General features: G+C 40.4%; 1 protein-coding gene across 1 annotated transcript; it reads right to left on the bottom strand.

The window, feature by feature from the left end:
- Positions 1-590: 590 nt before the first annotated feature.
- gys2 (glycogen synthase 2) lies at positions 591-19,096 on the bottom strand. Its single transcript, XM_085769901.1, has 16 exons — positions 18,847-19,096; positions 15,680-15,861; positions 14,397-14,588; positions 14,114-14,299; positions 11,101-11,245; positions 10,855-10,972; positions 10,637-10,757; positions 9,785-9,891; positions 9,108-9,167; positions 8,879-8,957; positions 4,622-4,735; positions 3,752-3,878; positions 3,130-3,225; positions 2,878-3,041; positions 1,807-1,887; positions 591-882 (listed from the first exon to the last, which is right to left on the bottom strand). Exons 1-16 carry the CDS (start codon positions 18,968-18,970, stop codon positions 664-666), a joined length of 2,115 nt encoding a protein of 704 aa, XP_085626027.1. The 5' UTR covers positions 18,971-19,096; the 3' UTR covers positions 591-663.
- Positions 19,097-20,038: the final 942 nt, after the last annotated feature.

Below are 20,038 nucleotides of genomic sequence, written 5' to 3'. Positions count from 1 at the left end.
GCAGATGAAATCCAACCTCATAAAATGGCTTTGAGGCTTTGTGGGATATTATAACCCACAAGCTGTTGATCAAGATCATTGTCTGTCTAGTTGATGATATGATACTTCATATTATGGCTCATGCACATTTATGTGTACAGCCTCAAGTTCAGAATGAGATTTGAAGAAGACTTTGATATGTGAACTCAAAGAGAGGGTTTAAGATGCCATTTTATACATTTTGTAGAAACCCAGCAATGACACAGGGGCACAGGGTGAGAACTTGTAAATGCATTTTTTTTATTTAGCTGTATTACTAAAACCATTATTTAGGCAATTACAATCATTATATTGGATTACATTAGAACATAAGACTGCGTCATCTGCATAGATGTCAATGACAACATCTCTATTGTGTGTGACCTGACCTGACTGGAAAGGAACATGTGGACTGAAAACAAAAGTGGGCCAAGGATAAAGCCTTGGGGGACGCCACAATTAAACTGTGCCACAGAGGAACAGGACCAGGTCTGTAGAATATTCCATCCAAGAAATGCTATTAATAATATTCATTTCCAAAATACTGTACATTGGAGAGTGTTCTCCTTCAGTAGTGTGAGATATTGATTTATTTTGTGATTTATGTTGCACACACCAATCAACTTGTGTACGATCTGTTGCTACTCAGTTTCCAGATTCCCCCGGTTGTTTCTTCTTTCCCTCGGGCGTGGTTCCCAGCACAAAGGGGGCCTTGATGTTCAGCCGGTCCCTCTCAGCCTCCTCATCTTCATCATATGGCTCGTCGTCGTCGTCGTCGTCATCACTGTGGTGGGGAGTGGAGTGGACGGAGGCTGAAGGAGATGGGGGCACTGAGTAGGGGCGTGGGTAACGGAAGCCTTCACTCTGCGGAGACAAAGTTAATGAGAAATACTGTACATACAATACTCTTCTAAAGTAGTATGTGGTGTGTTTATGTGCTGGTGAGAAGCTGTCTTCCTTCTTTCCTTCTTCATTCCACCCCTCCTTCCTTGCTTCCTTAATTTTTCCAGTTTTAATTCTCTCATGTGAACCTGTACTGATTTATATTTTAAATTCTTCAGTTGTTCGGCTGATGAATGCCAATTGTAATGAGTAGGTTTGTATTTTGTCTGTGATTTATTTATTTATCTATTTATTTATTTATTTATCATATGTATACATTTCTTCCATGCTAGAATATTTGGCATATTTGCGCATACAAGACATTACTGCTGTGAAACCACGAGTTGAACTGATTAACTGACAACTGAGAGTTGAGTGTCAGAGTTGTATGTCCATCGAATGATTGTAGAATGTGTTGTGTTTTCTGTTTATCTTTTATCTTTATCGAACTGGGAGCTGTAAACTGAATTGCCCGTAAGGGATAAATAAAGTTTTCTGAACTGAACTGAACTAAATAAATTTTAATTGTGACTTTGAAATCCAATTTTTTTTTAAATTTTAAAATAGTGTTTGAGGTACAGTATGAGATACAGAAGATGAAGATCTAAAGGAGGAGGGAGGTGTTCAGCCTCAGCACATTCAAAATGATGTCTTGTCATTCATCCAAATGTTACACTGTCAATTAAAGCCTGACAGCAGTGTGGATATAATCCAACAATATGCACCGTGTGTCAGTCAGTACATGAGAGGGATTATCATCTACATGTATGTGGAATTACAGAGGAAGGTTGTGTTAGAGTTTGTCAAAGGGCATTTCACCAGGAACCAACAAAAGGTTATTTTTTAAAATAGGCAAATCACTCTCATGTCCATTTACAGTCACTGTTTTTGTGCAGCGTTGCTCACCTTCAGAGGGGCCATGGGGTCCACCTTGAACTTCTCTGGGAAAGCTCTGCTAAGCGCAAGCAGGCGGGCGTGGATGTAGAACTGTCAATCACAAGTAAGCAGAGATGTAGATCAACATTTAGACAAAGTTAAATATTGAAGGTTTTTCTCCTTTTTATTTCTGAATTGTAAAGCTGTTTCAGCTCTATTAAAGCAGAAGTAAGCGGAATGTTTGTGTTAATATAAGTCTTAAATAGTTATATATTCCGACAGCAATCACTTCTATAGAGTGTTTGGACTGAAACACGGGTCTGTCAGTCACTCTGCTCTGCTGTAAGCCGAGGAGAAAACGTTCCTACATATATGTATCCTACAACCTTTATCCAATGAGGAGAGAGAACGGCAGTGTGTGCAGCCAAGGGATGCGCATGAATGTGGTGACGTATGGACGAGGGCGCTGACTGCTAACTCCATCTGCTGACAGGAAGTTAGCCAAAACGACGGATCGCTTACTTCTGCTTTAAATAATGCAGCACGACAAATTTGTGTGATACTATCAAAAATGAAAAATACCCAATTTTTATATTTAAGGAGTTAAAAGTAGATCTAATCAGTGCCAGTGAGCCAATAAACATGCTGCATGGTTGACCCAAGATAAACACTGCTGGTGATTGGCTGTATATATACACATATTTTTCATGTGTGAATTATGTGCAGATATTAACACAGACAAGTCTTTTGTTTCTGGGAGTGGTTCCCAACCTTTTTTGGCTTGTGTGCACCCAAGTGAACGTGGCCGTCAATCAAAATGTGCCAGCTCAGATATCTTTATATGCTGCATTTGTATTCGAGAAAGTTAAAGTGTAGAATACAGTTGTTTAATATTGTCTGTGGTGTTTTTAATGATCATTTTATAAAGAATAATAATTAGTTAAAAATATTTTTTTATCAGTAATTTTTTTTATCAATTCCTAGACATTTCAGGTGACCCCATTTGAATTTCAGGCGGCCCCACGTGGGGTCCCAACCCCAAGGTTGAAAAACACTGTGCTACATGTTCGCTCTTATCAAAACAGCCATTTATGAACAGACCCGTCCAAGGTATCTCCAGTCCAGCAGGTCAGACAGCCTCTCAGTGCGGTTGCGCTGGATGATCCGCTGGCGCCGTGACTGCTGGCAGAAACTGAACATGAACTGGGTCAGCTGGTTACAGGACTCCTCAGGGGACCGGAACCGCCGGTCCACAATGTAGATACCTGAGAGACAGAGAGAAAGACAGAGTGTGTGTGTGTCTGTGTGTGTCTGTGTGTCTGTGCATGTGTGTGCATATGTGTGTTTCCATACCATAGGCAGCAGGGTCTGTGACGTGCTCTTCCATAAAGCAGCCGAAGCCCGACAGGTTGGTGGTCACGCTGGGAATGCCCATAACAGAACATTCACCTGGAACAGACGTCAGAAAACTGAGCTGCAACACCGGTCAATCAAACTATTTTAATATTTAAAGGTCCAGTGTGTAAAATGAGGGGAAAACAGTGACATCTATCAATTCTGATTCTATTATTTATCTATTAAATAATCCTATTGTTTATTTGTATGAACGTGAAACTCTTGAAACGTGCTCTCTGGTTGGCTGGATTTTCCATTCCGTACAAACATGGCGGCGCAAGATGGCGACAATATATATAAAAGAAAAATTACAATGCTATGAAAACCCAACGGATTTTATTTCATAGTGATTATACACTTATACAAATATATTCAATGGTAGTATATTCAGATTTTGCCAATAAACCTTGACAAATATTACACACTGGACCTTTAATCCGACATTAAATTCTAACTTTTAAATCAGTTTTCAAATACATATTCATTGGTAGTATATTCAGATTTTGTCAATAAACCTTGACAAATATTACACACTGGACCTTTAATCTGACATTAAAGTCTGCACGGGGTGAAAGGCTACCTGGTGTGTATCCCCATGGTTCATAGTAGGAGGGGAACACTCCGAGGTTACAGCCGCGAACAAAGTCCTCATAGTCCATCGGCAGCAGGGGACTGGTGGAGGACAGGAACTCAGGGTGGAAGATAATCTGACAGCAGGAGAGATGGAACAGGGAGATGAGATGAAGTACAAATGTTCATTAGTTCATTGACAATTATTTGCCATTCATTAAATCAGGTTGGTCGCAGCATGTAAAACCATATTCAAGGTTCATAAGGATCATTCTTAAAGGGACAACAAGGAGTTTCTCCAGCGGCAGAACAAAAAATTCTGCGACAATAAAAAAAAGTCTCATATTAATGTGGATGAATCTACGTTACCCACACTTGTTAATGGGCCCATTTTCGATAAATATATCGTTTTGTCTCTATCGTTATTTTGTTATTATTAGTGGTGGTGGAAATGCTGGGCGAGCCGACCAGCGTTTCCTTACTTTCGGTTTCGCGGCGAGTCATGAGAATAACGCCGCCGAATCGCCGTTAATGGTGGGAACTACGACGGTATGTGATCGTCTTCGAACCTCTGACTTTAATTCTTGATGAATGAAGACATGAGTCTGTCTTGCGCCGGTCAAAGAATTTCACGGTGCGCGGAGGCTCATAAAAGTAGTGTGAAAACGCTTCGCTTTTCCAAAACTCCTTGTTGTCCCTTTAATGTTTTGGTGACCTCTTGACCTCCAGCGAAGGCCATCCCTCAAATAAATAAATGATTAAGTAACTTACTTTATAGCAACCCCAAAAAACAAAAACAAAAGTAAAGTAAAGTAAGTTAACTATATTAAATCTTCATCCCAAGTTTTTGTTATTGAACAAACTGTCCAGGCTGTCTTACCTTGACTCTGTCGTTCCTGGAGTTGAAGAGGCCGATGCGTCTGACGTTGGACAGGATGGGATCTGCTGAGTCGTCCTCCATGTTGTGAGTGGTCACTGGAGGGAGGCTGTGTCTCTGCAGGACAGCAACGTAGGTACAAACAGGGAAACATGCCAGAGGGAAGACAGAAACATGGAAAGGTCAAATGTCACATTGCAAACTGATCATAGTGTCATTTTAAAGGAAGTCAGTTTATGTTTTTTCTTTCTTTTCTTCTTTCACCTTTACTTTAAAGGGATAGTTCACCCAAAATTGAGCTTCTCGAAGCTCCTCTTCCCGGTTCGTCAAATGTGGATGAACCAGGGTCCATCCTCTTCCCAGTTCGTCCAAATATGACGAACTGGGAAGAGGAGCTTCGAGAAGCTTCCGCTACAAACAAGCTTGAAAAATAGACTTATTTAATTTTTTTCGGGACAATTTTGCATTTCGGGGCTTCAAAACAAGACGGACATTACATACGAGCAGCATGGAGGTATTTGGATATTTTTGGTGTGTCTTTTTGTTACAAAGACAGTTGGTATCCATTTGCAACCGTTATATGGACATGCACTGCTACGCCGAGACCCCCTGTAACTCAGAGAAGCCACGGAGGACTCTGAAACTTCTCCCAGCCCTTAATCGACATGAGGGTGAGTAGATAATGAGTGAAATTTCAATTTTGGGTGAACTATCCCTTTAATCTTTGTAGCTTATGGTCTAATACCCACACTGACATCAGTTTTACCTCAGGGACAGTAATGTAAATCAATTGATCAGTCAATAGAGTGTATTCCTATTGCATCAGGATAGAAGACTGATGATGTTGCAGTTTGTCCCTGCAGCACCGAGCACTAGAAGTCTGGCTGCGTTTCCACTCATGTAAATATTAACCTACACTACAATTTATGTCCAGCACATATAAACACAAATGCCTAAAGCAGAGAAATGAAACAATAAGTGTTAGCGTTGTACAATAAGCAATCAGGGTGTGATTCGGAGTAGTGCTCACAGTGCAGGTTAATGACATCTGATCACAACGCAAAACAAAATACAGTTCTCTAAAGGACGCATAACATATCACACTCAAGAACTCACTTGTATGCACAGAAACATAACATACAAACTGAGTCAGACATGCAGACCCCCTTCCTGAAATCTGACCACAATGACTGTTTGTAGTATAGACTCATCACCAAGTGGAAATTACACACTGAAAACAATATTGTCTATCTGCCTTCTTGGCCAGGCCTTGCTTGGAAAAGAGATTTTTTTTCTCAAGCAATCTGCCTGGTAAAATAAAGGTAAAATAAATAAATATTATTCCATGTTTTGAAGATGGCACACATTTAAAGGGATAGTTCAACATTTTGGCAGATTGGCCCCATGACCCCCTATAGTCTTAGGAGTAGGTTTGTTACCTTTAATTGTCGGTGCAAGCTATTTTTAGAACAGCGGAGCAGGTCACAACTTGTCCACCAGAGCGTTTTGGAGTTGTTGGATTGTGTATTTGATGAGTTTGATGAGGGAAACCAAGAAATCCCATGAGCCTCCGTAGCGTAGCTCAGGGCAGCTCACTGCTCTGCTCCGCTGTTCAAAAAATAGTTTGCACCGAAAATTAAAGATAACGAACCTACTGCTAAAACTATAGAGATTATGGCAGTAGGCCAATTTGCCAAAATGTTGAACTATCCCTTAAGTGTAATTTTGAAAATTTGTAATTTGAAAAAAATTATCACAGAAACTAAGTAAATAGGAATGAGAATAACATCTAAACATATCATTTTATGATCTGTAATCTGTCACTGTTGTAGTTTTTTTTAAAACCAGAGTTCACAGATCATTCTACCTTAACATGTTCATATGAGCTGTATAGGTAATCAAAAACAATTATTTTAACCATCGACAACAACAGCATGTGTGTGGAATGTAAAACTTTCACAGTGACGTCCCTGGACTTTTTTTTTCTCTCTCTTTTTTTTTTACATAATAGCATAAAGCTGCAACACTGCAGATTAAACCTGGTGAAGACAAGATTCAGACTAGAGGTATAGGAAAGAATATATGTGCTAATATCTTCATCTTCTAAAGTGTCAGTTCAGATGTGAAGATTCTTCATGTTGAGGTGAAACTCAGTGCAACATCCTTCTCAACTGGACATTAAAGTTTGCGCCATGAAACACAGCCGGGGTTGGAAAGCGGAATGGGTGAAAGGATGGTCACAACAGCACTTCCTCCTATCACCAATCAGAAGGAGTGTCTCCAGTCCATCACTCCCCTTCACACGTGTAGTCAATACCACTTGCGCTCCATTTCAGACCAGTGAAATATTGACACTGGTGCAAATTCATTTAATTGAGAAAGACCTTTGTACAGGCGCTCTGCTTGTAGCATACATCACCTGGACACAGCCGGTCTATTGACCCCGCGGTCTGGGGCAGGGGGAGGTAATTACACCACGCTTGGCTTGGCCACAGCTCTGATGTTCATTCATGCTTTTTGCTCCGTGGGATCCCCCTCACGTCCTCCTATAATTCACCCACAGCAGGGGCCACGACTCCCATTGATCCCTCCTGGGGGGAAATGCCTCGTCCATTCATGAAAACAGAGCTCAGGACATGAGAGCGCGCTGCTGGAGATTGATCATCCACCATGTTTTGCTGACTGAGTGACTGAGAGATTGAGGGATTGACTGAGTGGTGGAGTTCCCCCATTGGCTGCTGCTCTCTCAAAATGATTTAAACGGTTTCTATTACATCATCAATGGGGCTTTTACAGAGGTGTGGTTAACTTAGCGCCTTGATCGTATGATTTACTGACTATCTATACCCCATTCAGACCTTTTTATTTCATTTCAAATAGTTGGCTTTCCCTCCACAGGTCCACCTCTAATTCAAGTAGTGCCCGTATGGCAGCTGTTCTCACTTTATATCTGAATTATTATTTTATATGTAAATATACAAGAAATCACAGCACAGCCTTTGTCTTTAATTTCAGTGTCAAGGGATGTTGAAAAAAAAAATCAATCAATTATAAAATCAGGATTTTAGTTGTACAGATCTTAGAACAAACCACCCAATGGCAGGTTGTGCTGTGTTTGAGTTACTATTCCATATTTAATCTACAGAAAAGCATGAAGATGAGGCTGTATTATAATACTGTGTGAGAGCACAGAGTGGGAAAGAAGCAAACAGATAAATGGTTGGAGATAGGGTTAGGGTTAGGGTTAGATTCTCTGTCATTTAGGCCTAATTATCCAAGAAAGTTGAAAGTTTGGGTAACACTTTATATGATACCTATCTCTACAATGAATTATAACTATACTTATAATGAGTTATAATGCAGTTATAGCACTGTATAACTATAGTTAAAAATACTCATAATTGATCATAATGCTTTATAATAATAATCATAACACACTATAAAGCATTTTATCTTGACTTATAAGGTCAGGTATTATAATACGTTATAATTGTTAATTGTTAAACTCGCTGACAATGCCCACATTGATAATGCATTATAAATATAGTTATAATGTGTTATAATTGGCTTATAAATGTGTATAACTATCATTATAAACACTCAGAAATTATCATAAGGCTTTATAACAATAAGCATAACACATTATAGAGCATTGTAACTCTATTATAATATTTGACCTTATAAGGCATTATAAAATGCTCTATGATGTGTTATGCTTATTGTTATAAAGTCTTATGGTAATTTATGAGTGTTTATAATGATAGTTGTACACGTTTATGGTATTTGTATTAGTATGGTTATAATACATTATAGAGATAGGTTTCAAATAAAGTGTTACCCAGGTTTTTGTCAACTGGACTTGGTCGTAGATACTTGAAGATGTTCAACCTCTGATCAAAGAGTCTTCTTCACTTCGGACTGATGGGTAGACCCTTTCTCAACTAGTTTTGAATATATTCCGATAATAACTCTAATGCTTCAACATTTATTCTTATTATCAGATTATTGTAATCCTTTCATATCTCAATGGTCATGTCCATCTGGACACTGTTTACTTTATATTTACATGTGTTGTGCAGTAGTTGATGGGGAGGTGAGTTTGGAGAACAGCTAACCCATCAATAGAACTTCCTGCTGACGATGTTTTAGACTTAAACCAAATTAAACGTGGACAATACATTTTGTAGATGTTAAATGATAAAAAAAATAATAAAACTGTGCCATCACTTATGAAGAGAAAACACAACCAGGCTCCAGTACCTGAGTGGCGAAGATGGCTCGCTTCATTATGGTGAAGTCGTCTCGGTCCAGGATGGAGTTCATGTCAGGGATGTTCCCTCTGAGGACAGAGAGGACAATAAAACACTGAACAGAAACCTAGCACTGTCACAGGGGATGGTGGAGGAGGTGTTGATGTACACAGCAATCTCACGTCTCTCAACAAAAATCAATACAGCTATGGGTTCACATACAGTACCCATATACTTACTTTAGCAGAGCATCATAGAGCTTTTTTCCAAACTTCTCCTTCACAGTGTGAGCCGTGTCCCTGTGGGAGAAAAATACAAACCCACTTCAGAAATCCATAAACTTCAAACCAGAATAATGAAATCCCAGATGATTCACAAAAAAGAAGACACGAGGCAGGTTGAATCCATGATTTCACGCTGTTGACTCTACCATCACCATCTCAACAGAAATCCAGATTTATCAGACCAGGTCATGTTTATCCCTTAAAGGGATAGTTCAACATTTTGGCAAATTGGCCCATTGCTAATGGGATTAGCCTCCATAGCGTAGCTCTGAGCAGCTTACAGCTCTGCTCCGCTGTTTTAAAAGTAGCTTGCACCGTCAATTAAAGGTAATGAACCAACTCCTCAAACTATAGGGATTATGACAATGGGGCAATTTGCCAAAATGTTGAACTATCCCTTTAAACTGTCCAGTGTTAATGACAGAAAGAAGAACCTGACGTGGTTTCTGCTGTTCATCCACCTCAAAGGTGGACGCATTGTTCATTCTGAGGTTTTCCTGCTCCCCACCTTTTCCAAAGAGTGGTTATCTGAGTAACTGTGTCTTTTAGTCGGCTCCAACCAGTTCTCCTCTGACCTCTTATCACATACTGTATGTATAGTCAGTGTCACCTATTGACTGAGTGTGACATACCAGAGCTGTTTGCGTATGGCCTGCCCCTTCAGTGATTCCACATTGAAGTTCTTGGTTTTGGCAGGCATAATGATGAAAACTACCACAGTCATGTCATTTTTGTGGACCTGAAAGGAGAGTGAGGAAGAGGATAGGGAAAACACAAATCACTGATTTAGACAGGAATGCATGCTTAAAGGGATAGTTCACCCAAAAGGCTGGGAGAAGTTTCAGAGTCCTCCGTGGCTTCTCTGAGTTACAGCGGGGCTCGGCGCAGCACTGCATGTCCATATGACGGTTGAGAACGGAGCTCAATTTTCTTTGTCCAAAAAGACACACCAAAAAACATCCAAATACCTCCATACTGCTCGTCTGTAATGTCCGTCTTGTATTGAAGCCCCAACATGAGAAATTGTTACGAAAAAAATTAAATAAGTCTATATTTTAAGCTTGTTTGTAGCGGAAGCTCCCAGTGTTGCTCTGCTAGAATCTCGCGCGATTTGTGGAGCCGTGAACTGGGTGTCAATGCAAATCGCGTGAGATTTGGACGGACCAGGAAGAGCAGTGCTGGGAGCTTCCGCTACAAACAACCTTAAAACATAGACTTATTTAATTTTTTTCGGAACAATTCCTCATGTTGGGGCTTCAATACAAGAGGGACATTACAGACGAGCACTATGGAGGTATTTGGATGTTTTTTGGTGTGTCTTTTTGGACAAAGAAAAGTGAGCTCTGTTCACTACCGTCATATGGACATGCAGTGCTGCACGGGGCCCCGCTGTAACTCAGAGAAGGCACGGACGATTTTTGGGTGAACTATCCCTTTAAAGTGTATATATGCAAGCAACAGTAGACTTAAATGTAAAACCTCACCCGCAGCAGATAGTTGAGTCTGGAGAGTGATTCGAGGAAAATATCAGCTCCCTTGTTGGTGAACTCGTAGCGTCCAGCGATGAAGAAGAAAAGGGTTTTCTCCAGGTTGAAGTCCAGATGACTGTGAGGAGATGGGGAATCACACTCAGGCTTAATGAGGAGGAATATTGCAGTCATCTAGCTATAGCTGCTTTGTTAATTGAAAAAAAAAATCTCACCCATAAAAGTGTCCTCTGACAAACTCCTGGATGCGGGCCTTGTTGGTGGAGTGCAGGTTCTGAAACTCGTGCATGGCTGAGAACTTCTTCACGTTCAGCCCATTGGGCGTCACCACATCTGTAACCATCAACACAGCAACAGCAGGGCTTTTTGATTGGATGATTGGATGATTTTATGTTTTATTAGATGAATGGACCAGCAAGATGGCCGACCGAACACTACACAACGGTGAGAAGCTTCCCCACCTGCCTTCCTGTGCAGCACGTGATTGGCCTCCACTGCAGTGATCTGAGAGACGGTGGTGAACACATGAGCGCAGTGGACCGCAGCTCGCTCCAGACAGTAACGATGGTAGATCTGTCGCTCACCGGCCTCTTTGTCAACGTCAAACTGCAACACACACACACACACACACACACACACACACACACACTGTAGATTTTACAGACTATATCTCACTGGAAGAGTCAGTATAGGGCAAGATTCATCAACCAATATTGATTTCATGATTGATAAGGGGAGACACTACAGGTGAATAGGGTAAACAGATATCACCATGAAACTTACCAAGTTTATCACTGACATTAAGACAAATATTTTTTGTATTACAAGTTTTGTCAAATTTTATGTTTAAATGTGTAAATGAGGCTATATCTGATGTAATATGTGCTAATTTGCATACATTTCCAGAACCGAAATCTGAAAAATGGATAAAGCCCCTTTCAAAATTATTGTTTTATTTTGTTGACATATTAGAGTCAGAGGTTTTTACAGAGGGGATTTTGGATATCTCTTTTTATCACTGTAAATGAGAAAATACTGTCACCAGCCCTAAAAAATCAAATTTCGCCATGTTTTTAGGAATAAAATGTTGTATAAATCAGGCTTTGAATGATATATCAACAATCCCCTCTGTAAAAACCTTCAGAATATAGACAGGAATGAAACTGGAAGGTTTGGTGTCTGTAAGTGCTGCTGAAGTGGAGATTTTGGGCTCAGAGTCTGAGGAAAAACTCATTTTGAGAAAACGGCCTTTAAAGACTTGTACTATAAAATTCCATAGATTGTTAATGTAAATCGTACTTTTACGATTGGTTGCGGATACAGAGGAAATTACTATTTTTGGAGCCTACATCATTGTTCAGGAGTGAGAGAGCTTCACAATGACACCTGACATGACATGGGTCAGATAACAAGCACAGCACAGTATGTCACAGTAGCTGTTAACTTTTGGCAAATTTAGGAGAAAACTACTGACGGAAGAGACAAAATGAAGTAAAATAACCACCTTAATTTGGATTTTCCACCATTTTGTTTGACTTTTCTGAAAGAATACATGCTAAGGAAGGAAAATAGCCAAAAATCTCAAAATTGATCAGTGCATGAAAAAACTGTGTTTTTGTGTCTCAGTGTTACGTCTCATCATTGTGTTTAAAACATTATAGTTAAAGATGTGTATGTAGATTCATGTAAAATCCAGTCAATGTACCAAGCACCATCTACCATGCATATTAAGAGTTTCTTGGAAACCTAATTGCAGCTCACATTAGCTGTATTACAAACAGTGCAGCAGGTGGTAAATGGACTGCATTTATATAGCACAGTCCATTATTAGAGCCTGTGGTTGTCGAGGCCACTCTGTGGGATCATCATTATGTATATAGGTATAATTTCGGTTGAATTGAATAAGCTATAATAAGCTATTGAATGAGCTATATCAAAAGGTGTAGAATACAACAACACAAAAATCTGTTGTGTTGTCGTATGTGCTGGCAACACAGTGTGTCACAGTCAACAAAGCTGAAAATGCATATTGATATGATTCCATTGACAGACTGAAGTTCATCTGGACTCAGACTGAATGGATAATTGACAGACAAGGTGTTTGTCAATCGGTGAGTGGCCTTTAGGTCCACGCTGACCTTTAGGAGCTGAGCAGAGCCGAGCCAATCACAAACATCGCACTGACCCCTCCACACACCTCTAAATCACTAATGATGCCCTAAGTGGTTGTAAAAGACCTGGACCTTAGAATGTGAAATTGCTGTATATGTGTGTGTGTGTGTGTGAGTGTGTAAATATCACGGCTGCATGTGTAACTAGAACGGCTGCTCAGGCCAAACAGCGTCTGTCAGCTCTGGATTATTATCTGGATCCGCATCAAACTGATCAAACTCAGGGATCTGAACATCATAAATGTCTAATATTCTACATCAAGACTGGGGAAAAAAGCAAAGTAATGGTAAAAAAAAAAAAAAAGCAATGGTTAAAGCAAAGTAATGATAGTAAAAAAAAAGTGATCCTGGATCTCCTTTAACCAAATAGGCACCAAAATGTAACAACTTCTTCACTGGACCATTGTCCAAATTGGTGCAAATTGGTTGAACATGTTTTCTATTATCCTTCTGATAAACAGTCTAACAAACAAATGAGGATACATGGGTGAGACCATTACCTTTTTGTCAGAGGTGATAATTAACTGTGGCAAATCATATAACTAATTTCCCATCTAATTGTTTCACTCCAAAAAAAAAAAAAACCAAAACAAACATTTGAATCAATTTAAATAAATAAAGTTAAAAAGCAAAACCAATCTGACCTGGTGGAGGTAGATTTTAAACAGAACAGAACTTGAAATGTGTCCAGGTGTAAAACTGGTTGCCCTCCCCCCCTGATATCCTGGGTGTGGGAGGTCTATGATCCATCCATTATCTCAACTTCAAAATCATTTTATTTGTCGGTGAGATCTTAGCTCCTAATCGCTCTCCATCTAAAGTTTATCTTCATTCATAATCATCTTTTTTAAAACTAACATCATGGATGATTGTCAAAGTCACAAAGAACAAGTCATGAGTTGATCTCTGATTCCAGACTCATGACAGGATCTGAATAATGTGCTGTGATAAGGTTGTGACGATGTATGACCACCTTCATCATCATCATCACCATCACAGAGTGACAGTCAGTCATCTGCTTTATATCTATATTATACACTGTTGCCCATACAGTTGGAATAAGACACATTCCTCTTTTTATTCCTATTCATACACATCATTCTGAATTGTATTTGACCAAGTGCAATGATTACATGCTGAGTCCCAGTTACCAGTTATAGCAGATACTCAATTTATCTATCAAGAATAAATCACATTCATTTCATGAGAAGAGGTAAAAATAAAATAAAATAAAATAAATATTCCAACTTTATGGGCAACAGTGTATTTTCTGCAGGTGTTTGACCTCTGCCTCGCTGCTCACCTTGTCCAGGTTGTTATAGAAGTCAGCATTCCCAGCACAGAGGTATCTACCCAGCAGGGTGGCGTGTGTTGTAAATACTGTCGCCATGGGAATGTTGCGGGAGCGAGAGAGAATGAGCCCGGGCCCTGCTTGCCACTCGTGGAAATGAGCGACGACATTGGGCTTGTCCCCGAGGTTGTCTGTGAGCTGCAGAACAACAGATAACACAGAGCTGTTGTATTAGTTCCCATAGTAACAAAAGGCAGCGAGGCTGACAGGGATGTAAGGGAGCGTTGCGGCCGACCTCTTTGAAGAACCAGGCGATCAGCGAGCCCAGGATGAGCGAGTCGTTGGCCTCTCGGTCGTGGAAGGGCAGGCCGATGTTGCAGGTCTGCCACAGGTCCCCCTTCCACCGGTCCAGGTTCCAGGCGGCAGAGCCGATGTCGAACAGGATGACGTAGGGGCTGCCCTCGATCAGCCAGCGGCCGAAATGAACCTGCAGCATCAACATCAACAGAGACAAGGGGGAAAAGTTTTGGTTTGCTTAAGTTCCACTGTGGAAACATGCTGTGATGTAAAGTGTCTGTGCAACATTTCTCTGGGCAGTAACAGTGAAGGAACTTTTCAGTACGGGATAAAAATCAATTCTATGATTTAAAAAGTCAAAGTTAAAAGGTAAAAGACCAAATACTACATTTTAAACACAAATTCATTCATTAAATAGTCCAAGCTTTTTTATACCTGCAGTTATGCATCAGATAAAACATTTTAAATACTATGCATCATTTGACACACAATGAGTCTGATATTATCTTATAATATATTGAATCTTCAAGAGGTCCTTCCTTATTGACATTAAGGTGATCATAGCTGTTATGACCAATGGGTTCTATGCACAGCTCCACTACTTCCTGAACTTAAGCCAGCTCCTTTATTTCCTGTATTACATTGTTGGACAAACTGATTAATCCAGGTGTTTACCATTGTGACTACTCGTCTCAGACACACCTGGATTAATCAGTTTGTCCAATAATGTAAGACAGGAAATAAAGGAGCAGCCTTAAATTCAGGAAGTAGTGGAGCTGTGCAAAGAGCCCATTGGCTTATGAAAAAATAGGATCATGAATGCAGTTATTTAGATTAGCGTTACATTTTAAGCTATTAAATATATTGATATACATAGAGACTATAATATTGAACCATACATCTCCCAGCCTTGTTTCATTAGGGAATCTGGTGTATGACCACCATCTAGTGGTCAGACTGCACTGGTCTGTGGTCTTTCACTGTGGTAAACGCATTGAGAGACTGCACAGTCTGAGATCAAGGCATCGGGTTGGTAGAATATAAATCTATGTAACAAGGCCAACAATGTACTGTACAGTATATAAAAGTAATGGTGGTGGTATTGATGCTGTCAGCATACTGAGCATTCATCGTCATTCATGTGGCAGAGCCTTTTGTGAACAACCATTCCTATGATGAATGGAGCACATGATCATACAGATTAAGATGACATAAAACTGAGGTAGCAGTCATTACACAGTACACACACATACGGACACACACACACACACTCTCTCCCACCTGGCAGCCGTTGTGGATGAGAGCGTCCATGGCCTTCCTGATGTTGGGGTTGGGCGGCTCGCAGCCTTCAACCTGGGTCTTGAAGTTTTGTTCAAAGTACGGCCCCATCATGTAATAGTTCTCCCCCCATTCATCTGTTGTGATCTTAGCCTTGGTCTGGATCACTGTGTAGATTCCTCCCACTGTATGTACACACATGATGAAAGGGAAAAACACTTGTATACTTCACATTTTTAACTCTCAATATGAAATGAAGGACATGGACCTTTATCTAAAACAATGGCTCACCTCAGTTTAGCAGCAAAGGTCAAGGTCGCCTATTATTTATTGTCTATGATTCTTTAATAAACTTGACTCTTGACCCTCCTAAAGTCAAACAGGTCTGTGACATAGTTAACCTTTTTTTTTTATCTTACTTTTAAATTATTCATATAAGACTCCTTTAAATGATGTGTACAAGACTCAACAAACACATTCAAATTCAAATGCAAACTTGATCTGTATTCAGTGTTAAAACACTAAATGTTTAATGGATCTCTATTACAATGTTGATGCTGCAGCTTCAGTATTTTTTGTGTGTTTTTTACAGCACGTGGAGATGTTTTCTCACTCTCTAACACTTGGCACCGTAGAGACAAATATTGATATGACAGACCGTCAACAATCACTGAGCCCATAATGACGTCTGAACTGCATCAGAGAGCAGCGATTACGTAAGAGGTGAAGGCAAAGACAACAGCAGACTGACTGGTCGCCTCTGAACTGTTTGACAGCATCTGCACATGCTGTATTGGACACATAAGGTACTCGAACCATGTGGCATCTGTAACAGTAACAACACTGCAAAGTAATGATGCAACTCTGTCTCATAAAGTGACTGACGGGTCAACGATACAGCAGCAAACAGGATCTAGAGTTTTCCAAATACACAGTGTTTTCTGCTTAAAGAATAACAAAGCCTATAGTAAATAATTGGTAAATGCAGCTGGCTGGAAAAAAGAATTAACTATGAGAGATGAGATGTGTTTACCTCCAAATATCAATAATCCAATAGACTCCTATGACTTTGATGATTTTAGGAATTTAAAGAAAAGTGTCTCTTTTGCGTATTTGCTTAGTAAAATTAAGTCTAGTTCCACATGCTTATAGATATACATGTATATATACTTCAAAGTGCAGGAAAAACGCAGTTTTTATTTGGACCTAACCAACTCACGTATCCCTCAGCCCAGGGTTAGCGCCCGATGATCAGCAGTTGGTTAGGTCGAAATAAAAACTGTGTTAATCCTGCACTTTGAGGGGCTGGAAAAAATTATATTATAGCGGACAATGGAACTGTCTATTTTTTTTTTCAGGTAAAACCTCTTTTAGGCCGCAAAAATAGGCCGTTTCTTTGGGTCTGTTCACAACACTGTATGTTGTAAATCTCTGGGCAGGGCTATGGGCTGGCGTTGCTAACGGGAGGAGTGCAGAGAGTCTTCTACTGCAATTAAAGTACTTAGGGGCTATTTGTAGATCATACAACCCCACTTTAAAAACAAATGCCACTATCCCTTTAAAAAATGTTTTGAATGCAATGGTGTGCACGGGGGGGCGGGCTGTGGTCCAATTGTTGAAAAACATGTGCTAAAGTGCCCTCTTCAGGGGCGAGTACGTGCTGTATGTGCTCTTTTTTTGTTTTCGCCCCTGCCCTTCAAAAGTCTGTGCACGCCACTGTTTGAATGAAACTAGAGAGACGATCCTCTGACCCACAGCCGCTCTGACGTATTATATAAATACGTGAGAACTCAGTACTCATGGGTTCAAATTCTTCAACCTTCACTTTAATCTGAGCTACACACGTGACTGTATTTTGCACAGATGTGATACAATCTGTCCACACACACACACACACACACACACAGGCATCAACTGCCAAAGTCCTCAAAACTGTCTCTGTGGCAGTGGATCACGGATCAGTGTGTAACATACACACACACACACGTACATAAAGCACAAGGTGAAAACAATACTAAAAGTCAATTGTTATATGAGGCTATCATGCACAACAAATATGTGACTCCATCACATGGCATTTGGCTCAACAGCAGTGGTTTAACATGATCGCACAACTCTATCACTCAGTCAGTTGGTTAAGGACATTTATGTATAAAGGCCTGGCACTGCACTCACAGTCAAGCCAAAAATCAGATGATGGTTATAGTTTGAATTATACTATTAATTAAATGTTGATATGAAGTGCAAAACTGAAACACCATACTTTATAAAAACCAATAAAACTGAGCCATGTTGGACCATACAGACTTTGTTTCAAGAGCAGCTGTCCTGTAGGAGAAAACAATGTCATTACTGAGTGACATGAAGAGATGAATGACATGTTCTATAAAGGGCATCTAGAGACTGAATCTATATACTGTATGTACACACAACTACAAATAACAAAGAACTGCATCACTCATACTATTATATTAATACTGTAAAATCAACACGTATTTATGCTCAAAATAATCACAGTAGAAATCTTCAAATCTCCTTCTGTCTCAGACCTCTGTTGTCCAAACACAGGAGGACAGAGTGTGATCACTGTCACTATACAAGCATCAATGTGTCATCATCAAATTCAGTTTCCTCATGTCTGTGCCTTTGATCATATAGATGACATATATTAGCCTGGGATGAATGAAGCTGTCAGTAATATCTGCTCCACTTTCATCACTTATCTGCAGTTTAATGTTTAACTCTTCAGAGGGAGCAGACTGTGTCACAACTCTCTGCAGATTTCAATATTTGCTCTGCTCCGAGGGGCAAAGAGTCCCAGTTTTACACAAAATATCACCAAAATTAAAAAAAAAAAAAAAAAAAAAAAGTAAAATGTTTTACTCCAGTGCTTGCTGCATGCATTACTTTTGCTTTTATTGTGCTCTACACTGTAGAATCTGGTCATGTTTTCACTTTATTGCAGCTCATTTTGTTTTAGATTGACGGCTACACTCAAACATTAGACTTCACGCAAAATAAATACTGTGAAATCTAAAACCCCACAGTATTCAGTATTCGGATTGAATCATTTTGCATCGGTTTGGAGCGCCTTCTGCAACAAGTGCATCAGTTGAAAGCTGCAATTAAAGCCTGGCTTCACTTGTGATGAGATTTCTGGTGAGACTCACCTTTGTTGGTGACCTCCCAGGCCACCTCGAAGAGCAGCAGGTCCTCCACAGGAAGCTCGTCCTCCTCCCAGGCCGGCAGCACCCCGCTCAGGGACGTCATGGACAAGGAACGGGTGAGCGGCATCGCGAAAAGCTGCGAGGATCCGAGAGGCGACGGCTGAAATCTGAGGCGGATGTGGAGAGGAGCAGAGTCCTTCAAACAGGCCTGCAGGTGATGGGCCTGGGCTCAGCAGGGACAGTCCTCCAGGACGAGATAAAAGGGACTGATGAGGGCAGAGTGTTTCCACACAGACTACTGAGCCTCACCCTCCACACACACACACACACACACACACACACACACACACACACACACACACACACAAGTTTGCACAGCTCTCCCTATTAGGGCATTGCACTTGACTTCCAATCACAGTGCAGCACCTAACCCAAACACAAACCCTAACCTCAGCATTGATATTTCTCCTCATTAGGACCAGGTCCATGAAGACTACTGTCCTAAATCAGGTCTCTGCTTTATATAGGTAGCAAAAAGGTAACAAAAATGCATACACACATAGACTACACACATGTCAGGGTTAAAGGTCATGCGTGGTGAAATGAGCTCTTGCGTAAGTACAAGCAGAAAGACTCTCGATTCCACTTCCATTCACAGTTTTCCTGTTTTCTCACTTCAGCTGATTTCATACCATGACACCACAGCAGAGGTCTAAATCTCCTTCTCACTTTTTGCACAAGGCAATAAAGGTTCATTCACAACACAAACAAAGGCTCTCCTCAATGAATGCGATTGTGAAATGTTGATGAATGAAAGAAAAGAGAAACACTGGAAATGAGAGTAAAAGAGAGGAGAGGAGAGTAGATTAGAATGGCACACAGCATCCCATTCACAACCTGCAGAATAATAAATATCTGACACTCTGTGGTAGAGCTAGAAAAGATATACGGAGAGAGAAAGAGAGTAAGATGAGGGTGAAGCTACAGTGACACAGTGCATTAACCTACACCTCAGAAAATACCATTATTTCTAGATATATATACTATATATGATGTATTTTTTTGGCTCTTATGCCTTTAATGGACAGGACAGTTGGAGAGAGACAGGAAATGGGGCAGACAGAGAGAGGGTGAAAGACATGCAGCAAAGGGCCGCCGGGTGGAATCGAGGCGGGGTCGCTGCAGTGAGGACTAA

The sequence above is a fragment of the Trachurus japonicus genome, chromosome 23, assembly GCF_045865225.1.
Source record: "Trachurus japonicus isolate A0001 chromosome 23, Traja_1.0".
NCBI classification, from domain to species: domain Eukaryota; kingdom Metazoa; phylum Chordata; class Actinopteri; order Carangiformes; family Carangidae; genus Trachurus; species Trachurus japonicus.
The sequence above is the reverse complement of the archived record's forward strand: the minus strand, read 5'-3'. Positions and strand labels throughout refer to the sequence as shown.

Bases quoted from the DNA above. Each gene is read 5' to 3' on its own strand.
- gys2 (XM_085769901.1), bottom strand. From the start codon at position 18,970: ATGCCGCTCACCCGTTCCTTGTCCATGACGTCCCTGAGCGGGGTGCTG. The intron at 9,892-10,636 runs GTGAGGTTTTAC...CTCTCCTTTCAG, and splicing joins GACTCAACTATCTGCTGCGG to GTCCACAAAAATGACATGAC. The intron at 8,958-9,107 runs GTAAGTATATGG...CTCTGTCCTCAG, and splicing joins CTCTATGATGCTCTGCTAAA to AGGGAACATCCCTGACATGA.